Here is a 14169-nt window from a genome sequence, read left to right on the forward strand (position 1 = left end):
AATATGTAACAGTTCATTATTTCAAAAAACATATAAAACACTATTATGAATAAGTATAAAAAAATAATTATGAATATCTACACAAAATGTTTATTGTATGTAACATATTTTATGTACTGTTTATTCTCACCTTATCAGTCAAATTGTTCTGTTCATTTTAAAGTACACAAAAGTGTATATTAACTCATGTACTTGTCTGAAATAAAAGCACTAATCTGAAGTGTCTAATTCATGGGTGTCAAACTCTGGCCCGCGGGCCAAATCTGGCCCGCCGTGTAATTTCCTTTGGCCCTTGAGGCAATATCAAATTAACATTAGAGCTGGCCCGCCGGTATTATACAGCGGCGGTGCCGCTGTAACACCGCATTCACCGCTAATACTCATACTTGCCAACCCTCCCGATTTTCAGTGCCCCTCTCGAAAGTCTCCCGGAGCAACCATTCTCACAAATTTCTCCCGATTTCCACCCGGACAACAATATTGGGGGCGTGCCTTAAAGGCACTGCCTTTAGCGTCCTCTACAACCTGTCGTCACGTCTGCTTTTCCTCCATACAAACAGCGTGCAGTCGCCTGTCACATGATAAATGCGGCTTCTACACACACATAAGTGAATGCAAGCCATACTTGTTTAACAGCCATACAGGTCACACTGAGGGTGTCCGCATAAACAACTTTAACACTGTTACAAATATGCGCCACACTGTTGAAACCACACCAAACAAGAACGACAAACACATGTCGGGAGAACATCCGCACCGTAACACAACATAAACACAACAGAACAAATACCCAGAACCCCTTGCAGCACTGACTCTTCTGGGACGCTACAATATATACCCCCCGCTACCACTAAACCCCGCCCCCTTAACCCCGCCCACCTGAGCCCCGATATTAATGAACTAGCATCCCAGAAAAGATGGCAGGTATCTGGCTTGGGCACATCAGATTAGATCAGTGTGTCGCAAACTGAGCAGTTTAAAGTCCTGAATGGTTGTTTTATTCATTGTTCTTTTATTTTCAAATTTATTAGCCTGCGGAAAAAGTTAATGTTGATATTTACCTCAGAAGGCTGCAAATAGAAAAGAGGCATTCCATATTTTATTTAAATTGTATTTAATATACCATTGATGTTTTTTGAAAGTTGATTTTGCACTATTAAGTTGTATAAGCGTTGTTTGTTCCATATTCAATGTTAAAGCAAGTCAGTGTAGCAAACTGAGCAATAATTAACGTTTTATTCATGCACTTTCTCTTGCTACTTCAAGGCTTGAATGTTTGATTAATTCATTATTGTTATTTTATTTTCAAATGTATTATTAGCCTGTGGAAAAAGTTTATTTTGATATTTACCTCAGAAGGCTGCAAATAGAAAAGAGGCATTCAATTTGTATTTACATTTTATTTGATATGCCATTGATATTTTTGAATTAGTATTATTATTATTTGAAACTCCATTTTGCACGTCACTATAAAGTTATATAAGCCTTGCTTGTTCAATATTCAATGCAAAACTTGTTTGGGTCCCTATTAAAAGGTTAATTTGTTCAACCTTGGCCGCGGCTTTGTTCAGTTTTAAATTTTGGCCCACTCTGTATTTGAGTTTGACACCCCTGGTCTAATCTATAAATGTTGGAATCATATTAACAAGATTGTGTTACACACACAACAATGATGTCACACATGTTATATGTGCTGATGTTGTTAGAAAGTCAAAGTTAACAAAGTTTTGACAGTTTATTTCAAATCCTGCATCTTCATTAGCTTCTGCTGTTCTCACCAGCACACTTGTGTTTCTTACACTGGTACTTATAAGAGAATCGTTCACCACACACACTGCAACTCAACACTTTCTCTCCAGTGTGTGTTCTCATGTGTGCTTTCAAAGATTTTAGGTGACATAAGCTTTTGTTGCAGCTTGAACAGGAGTATGGTTTTTTAACAGCGTGCGTTCTCATGTGTTCTTTTAAACCTTGATTTATTACAAAACTTTTGCCACATTCTGAGCAGGAAAAAGGTTTTTCTCCAGTGTGTCTTCTCATGTGTACTTTCAAAGGGTTTCTTTGTACAAAAGTTTTACCACATTCTGAGCAGGAAAAAGGTTTTTCTCCAGCGTGTGTTCTCATGTGTTCTTTTAAATACTGACTATTTACAAAACCTACCCTGCAGATTGAACAAGAATTTTTTTTTTCTCCAGTGTGTATTCTCATGTGTACTTTTAAAGTGCTTCTTCGTCCAAAAGCTTTACCACATTCTGAGCAGGAAAAAGGTTTTTCTCCAGTGTGTATTTTCATGTGTGCTTTGAAATGGTCCATTCGAGTAAAATCTGTACCGCAGATTGAACATTGAAAAGGTTTTTCTCCAGTGTGTGTTCTCATGTGTGCTTTGAAATTGTATTTTTGAGTAAAATCTTTACCACAAATTGAACATGAAAAAGGTTTTTCTCCAGTATGTGTTTTTGTGTGTTGTATCAAATTTCCCTTCTGGTTGAATTCTTTACTACAAATTGAGCACTTGAATGGTTTTTCTCCAGTGTGTATTTTCATATGTTCTTTCAGACTTTGTTTTAGTCTAAAATCTCTACTGCATTCTGAGCAGGAAAAAGGTTTTTCTCCTGTGTGTATTCTCATGTGTATTTTCAAAAAGGACCTTTGAGTAAAATCTTTACCGCAGATTGAACATGAAAAAGGATTTTCTCCAGTGTGTATTCTCATGTGTACTTTTAAATACTGATTTCTTTGAAAACTTTGACCACATTCTGAGCAGGAAAAAGGTTTTTCTCCAGTGTGTATTCTCATATGTTCTTTCAGCATTTGTTTTAGTCTAAAATCTCTACCACATTCTGAGCAGGAAAAAGGTTTTTCTTCGGTGTGTACATTTGTGTGTTTTTTCAGATTACGACGGTTATTAAAAGTTTTGTCACAGTGAGAACATGTGAAGTGTGTGTTGTCAGTGTGACATGTCTTATCATCTTTAGAGTCTTCATCATCAGTGTCAGGAGAGTGTGACGTTGTGTCCTCACTATGTGATAGTGGAGCTAAGAGCTTGTCTGCTTGTGATCCTCCACAGTGGTCTCCATCAGCTTCTGTTGTCATGTGTTGAGTTGAGCTGCTGCTTGGAGGCTCCGCCTCTCTCTTCTCCTCACTCTCACCTTTGACCTCATCATCTTCACTCTTCACAGGGACACCAGTCACTGGCATCTTGGTGACATCAACCTCCTCCAGTCCTTCAAGATGCTCTCCCTGCTGACTGATGCTGTGTTCCTCCTCTTCCTCTTTAATGTGAGGAGTCAGTGGGTCCTCCTCTTCCTCCTTAATGTGAGGGCTCAGTGGATCCACTGCTTTCTCTTTAAAAAGGGGTGTCAGTGGGTCCTCTTCTTCCTCTTTAAAATGGGGTGTCAGTGGGTCCTCCTCTTCCTTTTTCAAATGGGGTGCCAGTGGGTCCTCCTCTTCCTCTTTAAAATGGGGTGTCAGTGGATCCACCTCTTCCTCCTTAATGTGAGGGCTCAGTGGATCCACCGATTCCTTTTTAAAATGGGGGATCAGTGCGTATTCCTCTTCCTTCTTAATATGGGAGGGCTGTGGCTCCTCCGTCCCCATTCTGAAGCTCCACTTCTGTTGCTCAGAGTGAAGATGTTCTTCACAGACGTCTGCAAGACAAACACACCATCTCTGCTCAGTCACACAATGCATTCAGTACTTTTACATGCACTTAGGAAAAACTAGTTATCGTATGAACTGTCTTGAAATCTCAGTGACGCACAAACACGCTGCTCTTTACAACATTATTCACAGGTAAATAAAAACAAACCAGGACGACAGGACTTTTTACTATGGATAGACGATATGGTTTAAAATTGATTTTGCGATTTATTATTTCGTATAGAATTACTAATAGAACCATGTTAAAACAGGCTACACAAGCTCCTAATTTAGTTGCTGAAATATGCAGTAAAATATGACATACTTTCCAGTAGTATTTTCTCAAAGAAAGTAACCCGATATTAACAGTAAATAAACAAGTACATTATTAATAATTGTTTCAACAAAATAATACAATTAGAAATGACACAATATGTTACTGCATATGTCAGCTGCCAAATTAGGAGATTTTGTAACCAGTTTTGAAATTATTCTATAATCAATCATATGTGCAGCCCTTTGAGACACTTGTGATTCAGGGCTATATAAATAAACATTGATTGATTGATTGATTGATTGATTGATTGATTGATTGATATACCAAATTATATATTGTGACATATATTTTATTAGGATATAGATTTGAGGTCATATTGCCCATACCAAACATTGGTTCACCGAGTCATTTTGTTTGGCCCACCAATTATATTTATTTTTTAATATTCTTCAGATGTGTGTGTATGTTTAAAATGTTTGTAAAAATATTTTTTATTTATTTATTATTTTTATTATTTACTTATTTTATTTTTTTTAATTATTTTAAAAATCTTATTATTTATTTGTGTGTGGCGTCGCGCGGGTCTCGCTTCCTGTTGGGTGGGGTCCGTGCCCGTGGGTGCCAGGACTTGATCGCTGTCTCGCCGGCCTGTGTATGGATTTGTTGTTGTATATATATACGAGTGTGTGTGTGTGTGTGTGCATGTGGATGGATGGATGTAGGTATGTATGTGTATGTATGTATATGTGTGTGCATGTATGAGTATAGGTATGTGTGTGTTTATAGATGTGTATGTGTATATGTGTGTTGTGCTCGCGCACAGGGTGCGTGTGATGCGTCAGTGCGTTAGATTTGTGGCAGAAGTGCTTGTAGTTAGTGCATGCTTCGTGCTGCCCCTGCTTGCTACTCTCTGCTTACAGCTCTCGCCGCCAGCTAGCCCCTGGGTGGGTGAAAAGAGGAGCCGAGTGTGTAAGCCTCCTCCTGCTGGTACAAAGCCTCTCCACCACCAAGACTCCTGTGGTGCCTCCTCGTGGCCACACACGGTAAACTGCGTCTTTGCGGACACAGGCAAAACTGTAGGGGATCTCGGAGCAGCAGTGGGCCCCAGAGGCGAGGCGTGCAGGCCCACCAGTGTGTGGACACGCCCTGGCGTCCGCTAACCACTGCCCCATCTATGGGTTTAATAGATTCTCCGCGGGTCGCCACCTTGTCGTGGTGGAGAGCCTTGTGTGCTCCAATGAACCTAAGAGCGATGCCGTCGGGAGCCTCGGCTCCTGGTAGGTTCAACCATGGTGGTAAGGTCGAGGGGGAGGTTCCAGACGAAGCGCGATCCAAAAACCTCAACGGCGGAGCTGGCGGAGGATGACGCGTCGCCCCCGGCAGTGAAGGCAGATGAAGGTTAAGGGTGCCTCACTGCCTATTGGGTGCACCGTGTGTGTTTGGCTACGGGAGTAAACCCCTAACGACAAATCTGTTGTGAAGACCCGCATCAGGCAGCCATCAACAGACCGGTGTGCTGGCAGTCTTCTGCAACTCCTTTCTGCAGAAGGTCGTCATGAGCTCTTCATGCCACTGGAAGACGTAGGGGGGAGCCAAGGTAGTGAGGGTAGTGACTGCGCACCACTTCCTTCACTCTAATCTACTCCTCGCGCAGGCCTGCTCCAAACACCCCCACCCCCTTTCCCACCCCATCCCCTCCCCTCCAAGTCCTGCCGCGATGGAGAAGGGTGGCAGATACAGGTCAGGATGTGGCTGGGAGTATCTAGCCCAACTCTGCACGCAAGCGGCGTGGGATAGACGGTCGCTGAGGTACGGGACGGAACAGCATGTCTCTTCGGCAGCTCCCCACGTGACTGAGCAGCCCCACCCTGCTCACCCTGAGATGGGAAGGGCCTAGAAAATGTGGCCTAAAAATGGTCTGTTCCTTCACTCCCGGGCAGCCTACCGCAGCTGCCGGGTCATCCCCCCATGCGGTCGAAAACACAAAAATAAAACCCGAATGACACTCACACTAGCGACTTGGAACGTTCGTACGCTTTTGGATGTGCGTGATGATTCATCTCGTCCCCGCAGAAGAACAGCGTTGGTGGCGCACAAACTGAAGAGGTATAACATCGACATTGCGGCCCTTAGCGAGACCCGCTTCCATGGGGAGGATTCCATAGCCAAGGTGGGAGAAGGATACACTTTTTTCTGGAAAGGGCTTCCTGAAGGCTCCCGCCGCCTCCATGGTATAGGCTTCGCTGTGCGGACCTCCCTACTTCAGAAGCTTCCCGAATCTCCAGTTGGCATTAGCGAAAGGTTGATGACCTGGAGGATTCCCCTCACCAATAACCGTTACTGCACCCTCATCAGCGCCTATGCCCCAACACTGATTGCCGACCCTCAATGTAAGGAAGAGTTCTATGCCTCCCTGCACTCCGCCATCAGCAAAACACCACTCACTGACAAGCTCATCCTTCTAGGGTATTTTAACGCAAGAGTGGGCTTGGACAGTGTACTGTGGAGGGAAGTGATGGGTCGGCATGGTGTTGGTAAGCTCAACAACAATGGTCTCCGTCTTCTCACTCTATGTTCTGAGCATCAACTGGTCATCACAAACACCTTGTTCCAATTGAAGAACAAGTACAAAACATCCTGGCAACACCCTCGCTCTAAACACTGGCATCTCCTAGATTACATCATCACCCGCCACGCGGACAGGAAGGAGGTGCGCATCACTAGGGCCATGCGTGGAGCTGACTGTTGGACTGACCACCGCCTGATCAGAACAAAGATTGACTTAGAAATACGTCCTCAACAGAGAAAAACACCACCTTCCAAGAGGCTCAACTGCGATGCACTGAAGTCCACGCACTCCGTCAACCAGCTCAGGAAAAAGGTAGCAGATCAGCTATTCAAGATTCCTGAAGTACCACCAGATCTGGACACTGGACCTACCTGGAGCACCCTACGCACTGCCCTCCACCAGGCGGCTGTGGAGTCTATAGGGTACACCAGAAGGCGACATCAAGACTGGTTTGACAATAGTGCGCCAGGAATCTTTGACCTGCTTCAGGCAAAACACAAGGCCCTTGCAGCTCACCTATCAAACCCTCAATCCACCGTCTTGAAGGCTCAGTTCATCCGTCTCAGAAGTGAAACCCAGCGCACCCTCAGAGCCATGGAGAACGACTGGTGGACCCAGAAGGCCCGCGAAATACAACTTCACGCAGACACCAACAACTCTCATGCCTTCTACGACTCCATCAAGTCCATCTATGGCCCACAGAGGAAGAACATCACCCCAGTTAGATCAGCTGACGGCACCACTCTCTACAAGGACAAACAACAGATCCTGGACAGATGGGCTGAGCACTTCAGGGTACTGTTGAACACCACAAACCCTGTACAGACAGACATACTCTCTGACCTCCCATGCCTGCCCCCTGTAGACTCACCGGACTCCTCTCCCAGCTTCCCAGAAGTACTCAAGGCCATCAAGGGTCTAAAAAACAAAAAGAGCCCAGGCCTTGACGAGATCCCGGGAGAAATCTTGAAGCACGGTGGATATCTCCTGCACCGCAGAATGCACCAGCTGATCACTGCCATCTGGTCGTCTGAAGTCATCCCGCAAGATTGGAAGGATGCTAACATCATAACGATCTATAAACGCAAAGGCGACAAAGCAGACTGCGGCAACAGCAGAGGTATCTCCCTACTATCCGCAGCTGGGAAGGTGCTAGCAAGGATCATGTTACATTGTGTAGCAACTCATGTAACCCAAAACATCCTGCCCGAATCTCAATGCGGCTTTAGACGTGATCGGAGCACCGCAGACATGATCTTTGTTGCCAGACAGGTACAGGAAAAATGCAGAGAACATCGCAAAGACCTGTACATGGCATTCATTGACCTGTCCAAGGCCTTCGATACAGTAAACCGAGACTTGCTGTGGGAAGTACTTGGAAAACTAGGTGTACCAGCAAAGTTTTGCAACCTACTGCGACAGCTACATGATGGCATGCAGGCCTGTGTGAGCAACGGCGGCCAACAATCCCCATTTTTCAGTGTGAATGTGGGGTCAAGCAAGGGTGTGTCCTTGCCCCAACCATATTCAACATGTTCATTTCCACTGTCACCCTCCTGTCCCATAAACACCTGGACCCCACAGATGGGATTCAGATACAATACCGGCTAGATGGTAACCTTTTTAACATTCGTCGCCTCCAAGCCACCACTAAACTCACCACCAAGCATATTCTGGAACTACAGTATGCAGATGACTGCGCTGTACTTGCACACTCACCAGAGTCTCTCCAGCGCGCACTGAATGTGGTAGCCTCCATCTACAATGCCATTGGTCTTCAGATAAACACCAAGAAAACACAAATACTCGTGCAGGAGTTCACTCCCCAGCCAAACACGCCGATCTTCACCCTTGACGGGCACCCATTAGCCACCGTCCCCCATTTTACCTACCTCGGTAGCATCCTGTCGCCATCCTGCACCATTGACGATGACGTCCAGGCCCGTATTGGCCTGGCCTCTGCTGCCTTTGGAAGGCTACGGTTTTCTTGAACAGGAATCTAACCATCTCCACCAAGACAGCCGTGTATAAGGCAGTCTGCCTCTCCACGCTGCTCTATAGTTCTGAAACCTGGACACCCTACCAGAGGCACATCCAGAGTCTGGAGGCCTTCCACATCCGCTGCCTCCAAAGGATCCTAGGTCTAACCTGGGAAGACAGGGTCCCCTACACTGAAATTTATGACCGGACCAACACACCCAGCATCACAGCACTCCTTGGCCAAAAACACCTAAGATGGGTCGGACATGTGATCCGTATGCCAGCCCACCGTCTACCCCGTCAGATATTGTATGGCCAGCTTTCAGTCAGTCAAAGGTCTGCCGGGGGCCAGAAAAAACGGTACAAGGACCACATTAAAACTCTCCTGAAAAAGTGTGACATCAAACCACCAGCGCTGGAGTCCCTGGCTGCTGACCACCAGACCTGGAGCTCTACCTGCCACCAGGGAATCACTCATCTTCAGGAGAAGTTCACAGAGCGGAGAGCACAGCGGCGTGCACAAAGACACCAACGTGCCACAGCACCAGCAACCATCACTGCTGCCTTCCCCTGCCCCTCCTGTGACAAAGTCTGTGGATCACGCATAGGCCTGAGCAGCCACCTGGCTATGCACAGGCGAAAGGCACAACAATAACCAATCCAATACTTCGTTTGGAGCAACGTCATCATCGACATCGATGGACTGCCATAAGGGTAAATGTGTATATATGCATATGTGTGTATATGTATGTATATATATATATATATATATATATATATATATATATATATATATATATATATATATATATATATATATATATATATATATATATATATATATATATATATATATATATATATATATATATATATATATATAAAATAAGTCATATTTTTGGTTCATTTAATAGTTAAAACAAATTTACATTATTGCAATCAGTTGATAAAACATTGTCCTTTCCAATTATAAAAGCTTTTTACCAAAATCTACTACTCTGCTTGCATGTCAGCAGACTGGGGTAGATCCTGCTGAAATCTATGTATTGAATGAATAGAGGATGGTTTTGAATCAGGGAAAAAATCGTTTTTGAATCGAGAATCGTGTTCAATTGAAAAAAAAAAAAGATTTTGAATCAAATCGTGACCCCAAGAATCGATATTGAATCGAATCGTGGGACACCCAAAGATTCACAGCCCTAATATATATATATATATATATATATATATATATATATATATATATATATATATATATATATATATATATATATATATACATATATATATATATATATATATATACATATATATATATATATATATATATATATATATATATATATATATATATATATATATATATATATATGTGTATATATACATATATATATATATCTATATATATATATATATATATATATATATATATATATATATATATATATATATATATATATATATATATATATATGTGTATATATATATATATATATATATATCTATATATATATATATATATATATATATACACACCGGTATATATATTAGGGATGTCTCGATACAACTTTTTCACTTCTGATACGATACCGATATTGTAGCCTTGAGTATTGGCCGATACCGATATCAATACGATATGATATAGGCACGAATCATACATATATTTATTCCTTATTTTGTTGTGTGGAATGTTGGAAAAGGCTTGATAAAGTGATGTTACTGTTACTGATGTTGTAGTGTTAAAACAGAAAACAATAGTCAGCAAGAGTAGGTATAGGAAAAACTGACCCATTTTTTATTAACCAATTGGTTACATAAACTTTAACCTTCAACATAAGAGTATTACCTCAACAAATCCAATAAAAACAAAATGTTATATTTAAAGTGCAAAATAATCACTAATACCAACATAATTATACAATTGAATAGAATAAATTAAAAATAAATTAGAAGACCCTGAAAAATAACCTAAATAAATCCAATTAAAAAAAAACAAAAACGTTTTAAAGTGCAAACAATTCAAGTTCACTTCAGTTATTTTTTTACTGTCAGCATATGTTGGAAACAACTGTGGGCAGGGACAAAAACAACACAATATTGTCCACTGTCCAACTGCTCTAAGTTAAGAGTTCCCAGCTCCAGTTTCACTGACTGACTGTGCCCAAAACAATGTAGTAATTACTCTTAGTCATCACTGAAGAATAGTGTAAACACAATAAAAATATCACTGTAATAACAAGAGCATAAAACAAATAATAATCAGTCAGTGCTGACTACCCTTACTACTCCTCCTCCTCCTCCACTATCTGCAGTCCGACCATAATGTGGAGATTTTTTTTAAGAAGATAAGCATTTCGGCATGTTGTGCGGGAATACACTTTTTAACTTCTTCGTGCATCTGGGGTATAGTTTTGTCTACAATGTAGTGGCGGCTAGGAATAATGTAGCGAGGTTGGAGGTGCTCCATTAAGCGTTTGAACCCGACATTACTCACCACCGACAGGGGCTGGTCATCAAGCACAATAAACTGGGCTATCTTTTCTGTTATGGCCATTGCCTTTTTGCTGTCCCGTGGTAGTTTGTCACGTCTTGCAAAGCTTTCGGCCAGCGTGGGTTGCTGAAGCGAGCCAGAGGTTTGTTGCTTCGCCTTGCTGCTCTCGCGAAAATCCTCATGTTCTTTTTTGTGGTGTTTTTTCAAATGTGCGATGAGGTTGCTTGTATTGAACCTTCCCGGTTCTGTCCCTCCACGGGACACTTGCGCCTGACAAATGTTGCATTTAGCGGCAACGTCTTTGTCCGAGTTCACGTTAAAATACTTCCACACAGCCGACATCATGCTGCATGCACACGCGTTGTCGTTGTTGTGATCACGTGGGCTGTGCATGTTGGATCAGAGACGCTCTTCTTCCGCCGGCACCAACGTTAATTAAGGGGCATTGCTGCTACCTACTGTGTTGGAGTGTGATCAAACCAGAGTCACCTATTATAGACATGCTGCAGCGTAAAATGGACAGCTTATATCGGAGCGCTTATATCGGAGTTTTTAGATTCAGTCCGATAAAATCCGATATTCACTTTTTTGGCTAATATCGGACTGATTTCCGATATCAATACCGGATCGGGACATCCCTATTATATATATATATATATATATATATATATATATATATATATATATATATATATATATATATATACACTACCGTTCAAAAGTTTGGGCTCACCCAAACAATTTTGTGGAATAGCCTTCATTTCTAAGAACAAGGATAGACTGTCGAGTTTCAGATGAAAGTTCTCTTTTTCTGGCCATTTGGAGCGTTTAATTGACCCCACAAATGTGATGCTCCAGAAACTCAATCTGCTCAAAGGAAGGTCAGTTTTGTAGCTTCTGTAAGGAGCTAAACTGTTTTCAGATGTGTGAACATGATTGCACAAGGGTTTTCTAATCATCAATTAGCCTTCTGAGCCAATGAGCAAACACATTGTACCATTAGAACACTGGAGTGATAGTTGCTGGAAATGGGCCTCTATACACCTATGTAGATATTGCACCAAAAACCAGACATTTGCAGCTAGAATAGTCATTTACCACATTAGCAATGTATAGAGTGTATTTCTTTAAAGTTAAGACTAGTTTAAAGTTATCTTCATTGAAAAGTACAGTGCTTTTCCTTCAAAAATAAGGACATTTCAATGTGACCCCAAACTTTTGAACGGTAGTGTGTGTATATATATATATATATATATATATATATATATATATATATATATATATATATATATATATATATATATATATATATATATATATATATATATATATATATATATGTATATATATATATATATATATATATATATATATATATGTATGAATGTGTATATATATGTATATATGTGTATATATATTAGGGCTGCAACTAACGATTAATTTGATAATCGATTAATCTGTCGATTATTACTTTGATTAATAATCGGATAAAAGAGACAAACTACATTTCTATCCTTTCCAGTATTTTATTGAAAAAAAACAGCATACTGGCACCATACTTATTTTGATTATTGTTTCTCAGCTGTTTGTACATGTTGCAGTTTATAAATAAAGGTTTACTTAAAAAAATAAAATAATAATAATAATTTTATTTTATTATTATTTATTTATTTTTAAAAGCCTCTGCGCATGCGCATAGCATAGATCCAACGAATCGATGACTAAATTAATCGGCAACTATTTTTATAATCGGTTTTAATCAATTAGTTGTTGCAGCCCCAATATATATATATGCGGGTCTGCTAACACAGACCCGCCGGCGTGAGCACATTACCCCTATACTCGCGTCCCTTCACTGGCTCCCTGTGCGTTACCGAATCAATTTTAAACTCCTACTATTTGTTTTTAAATGTCTAAACAACCTGGCTCCAACATATCTCTCCTATTATCGTGCTCTGTTTGTGTTGTGTTGTGTTGTGCTTGCTCGTTTCTCTTGTGTTATCTTTTAACCTGCCCATTGTACAGCACTTTGGCTACCCCCGTGGTACATTTCTAAATGTGCTTTATAAATAAAGTTGATTTGATTTGATTTATAAACAAAAAATATTTTTGTAACATTTTCCTAGTTTTATTTGGCAAGTTGAAAGAACATGGTGCCAGTATGCTGGTTTTTTTCCCAATAAAATACTGGAAAGGATAGAAATGTAGTTTGTTTCTTTATCCGATTATTAATCGATTAATCGAAGTAATAATCGACAGATTAATCGATTATCAAATTAGTTGTTAGTTGCAGCCCTATTTTAAACCAATGTGAGTGGCACTGGGAGCAGGTGGGTAAAGTGTCTTGCCCAAGGACACAACGGCAGTGACTAGGATGGCAGAAGCTGGGATCGAACCTAGAACCCTCAAGTTGCTGGCACGGCCCCTCTACCAACCGAGCTCTACCGCCAGGCCGCCTTAACAGCACCAACACATTACCCACCGCCTAAACTAAAGTCTTAAAAAAATATAAAATATATATATATATTTTTTTTTTTGTCCTGTCCAGCTTCTCAGGCAAATCATATAGTAGATGTAGATGCCCATATCGGCTGTTCAGATTTACTTTACAAAAGAGAAGTGTAGGATAATTCTCTTGTTGCCTTATTTGTATTTGACTTTATTAAATGTATTTATATTATCATTTGGTGCTAAACTAAAGTCTTAACAAGCTGCTACGCTTCGTACTGCCTCTACCTCTGTCAGTACGTCTCTGCAGCACCCAGCATTGTCCCACCCACATAACCATCTGATTGGTTACACGCAGAGCGGTAACAGCCAATCAGCAGTGCGTATTCAGAGCGCATGTAACAGCCAATCAGCAGTGCGTATTCAGAGCGCATGGAGTCAGTGCTCACGGCAGAGGCAGGCAGAGAGGAGAGACGGTGCGGGTTAGCAGAAAGGTGTTTAGCAGGTGAGCATAATGCAGCGGACTCTCCCCAAATTACAATAAACACCTCCCAGTCAACATCACTATGAGCCCGTTGACGTTCTAGAAATATAAGCGGCAGCTCAGCTCGCTCGCAGTCCTTGAGGTGAAGGCTAATTCGCTTTTAGCGTAACGTTAGCTCATTTTGCAATGTGTGCATGCGTGCGTCCGTGTGTGTGTTACGGACAGGAAAGCCCTGTCTGTCTGAGAGAAAGACAAGCATTATTGACCTACAGTTAACAACT

At 41.3% G+C, this 14169-nt stretch overlaps 1 protein-coding gene across 1 annotated transcript in view; it reads right to left on the reverse strand.

Annotated features, from left to right (window-relative positions):
- Positions 1-14169, reverse strand: part of LOC133640862 (zinc finger protein 91-like) — a 44761-nt gene that overhangs the window by 27400 nt on the left and 3192 nt on the right. Inside the window, exon 3 of the mRNA XM_062034544.1 lies at positions 1783-3647. Within this exon, the coding sequence (XP_061890528.1) occupies positions 1783-3647 (1865 nt within the window). The remainder of the gene's footprint in view (positions 1-1782; positions 3648-14169) is intronic.

Source organism: Entelurus aequoreus, linkage group LG23, assembly GCF_033978785.1.
Source record: "Entelurus aequoreus isolate RoL-2023_Sb linkage group LG23, RoL_Eaeq_v1.1, whole genome shotgun sequence".
NCBI lineage: Eukaryota > Metazoa > Chordata > Actinopteri > Syngnathiformes > Syngnathidae > Entelurus > Entelurus aequoreus.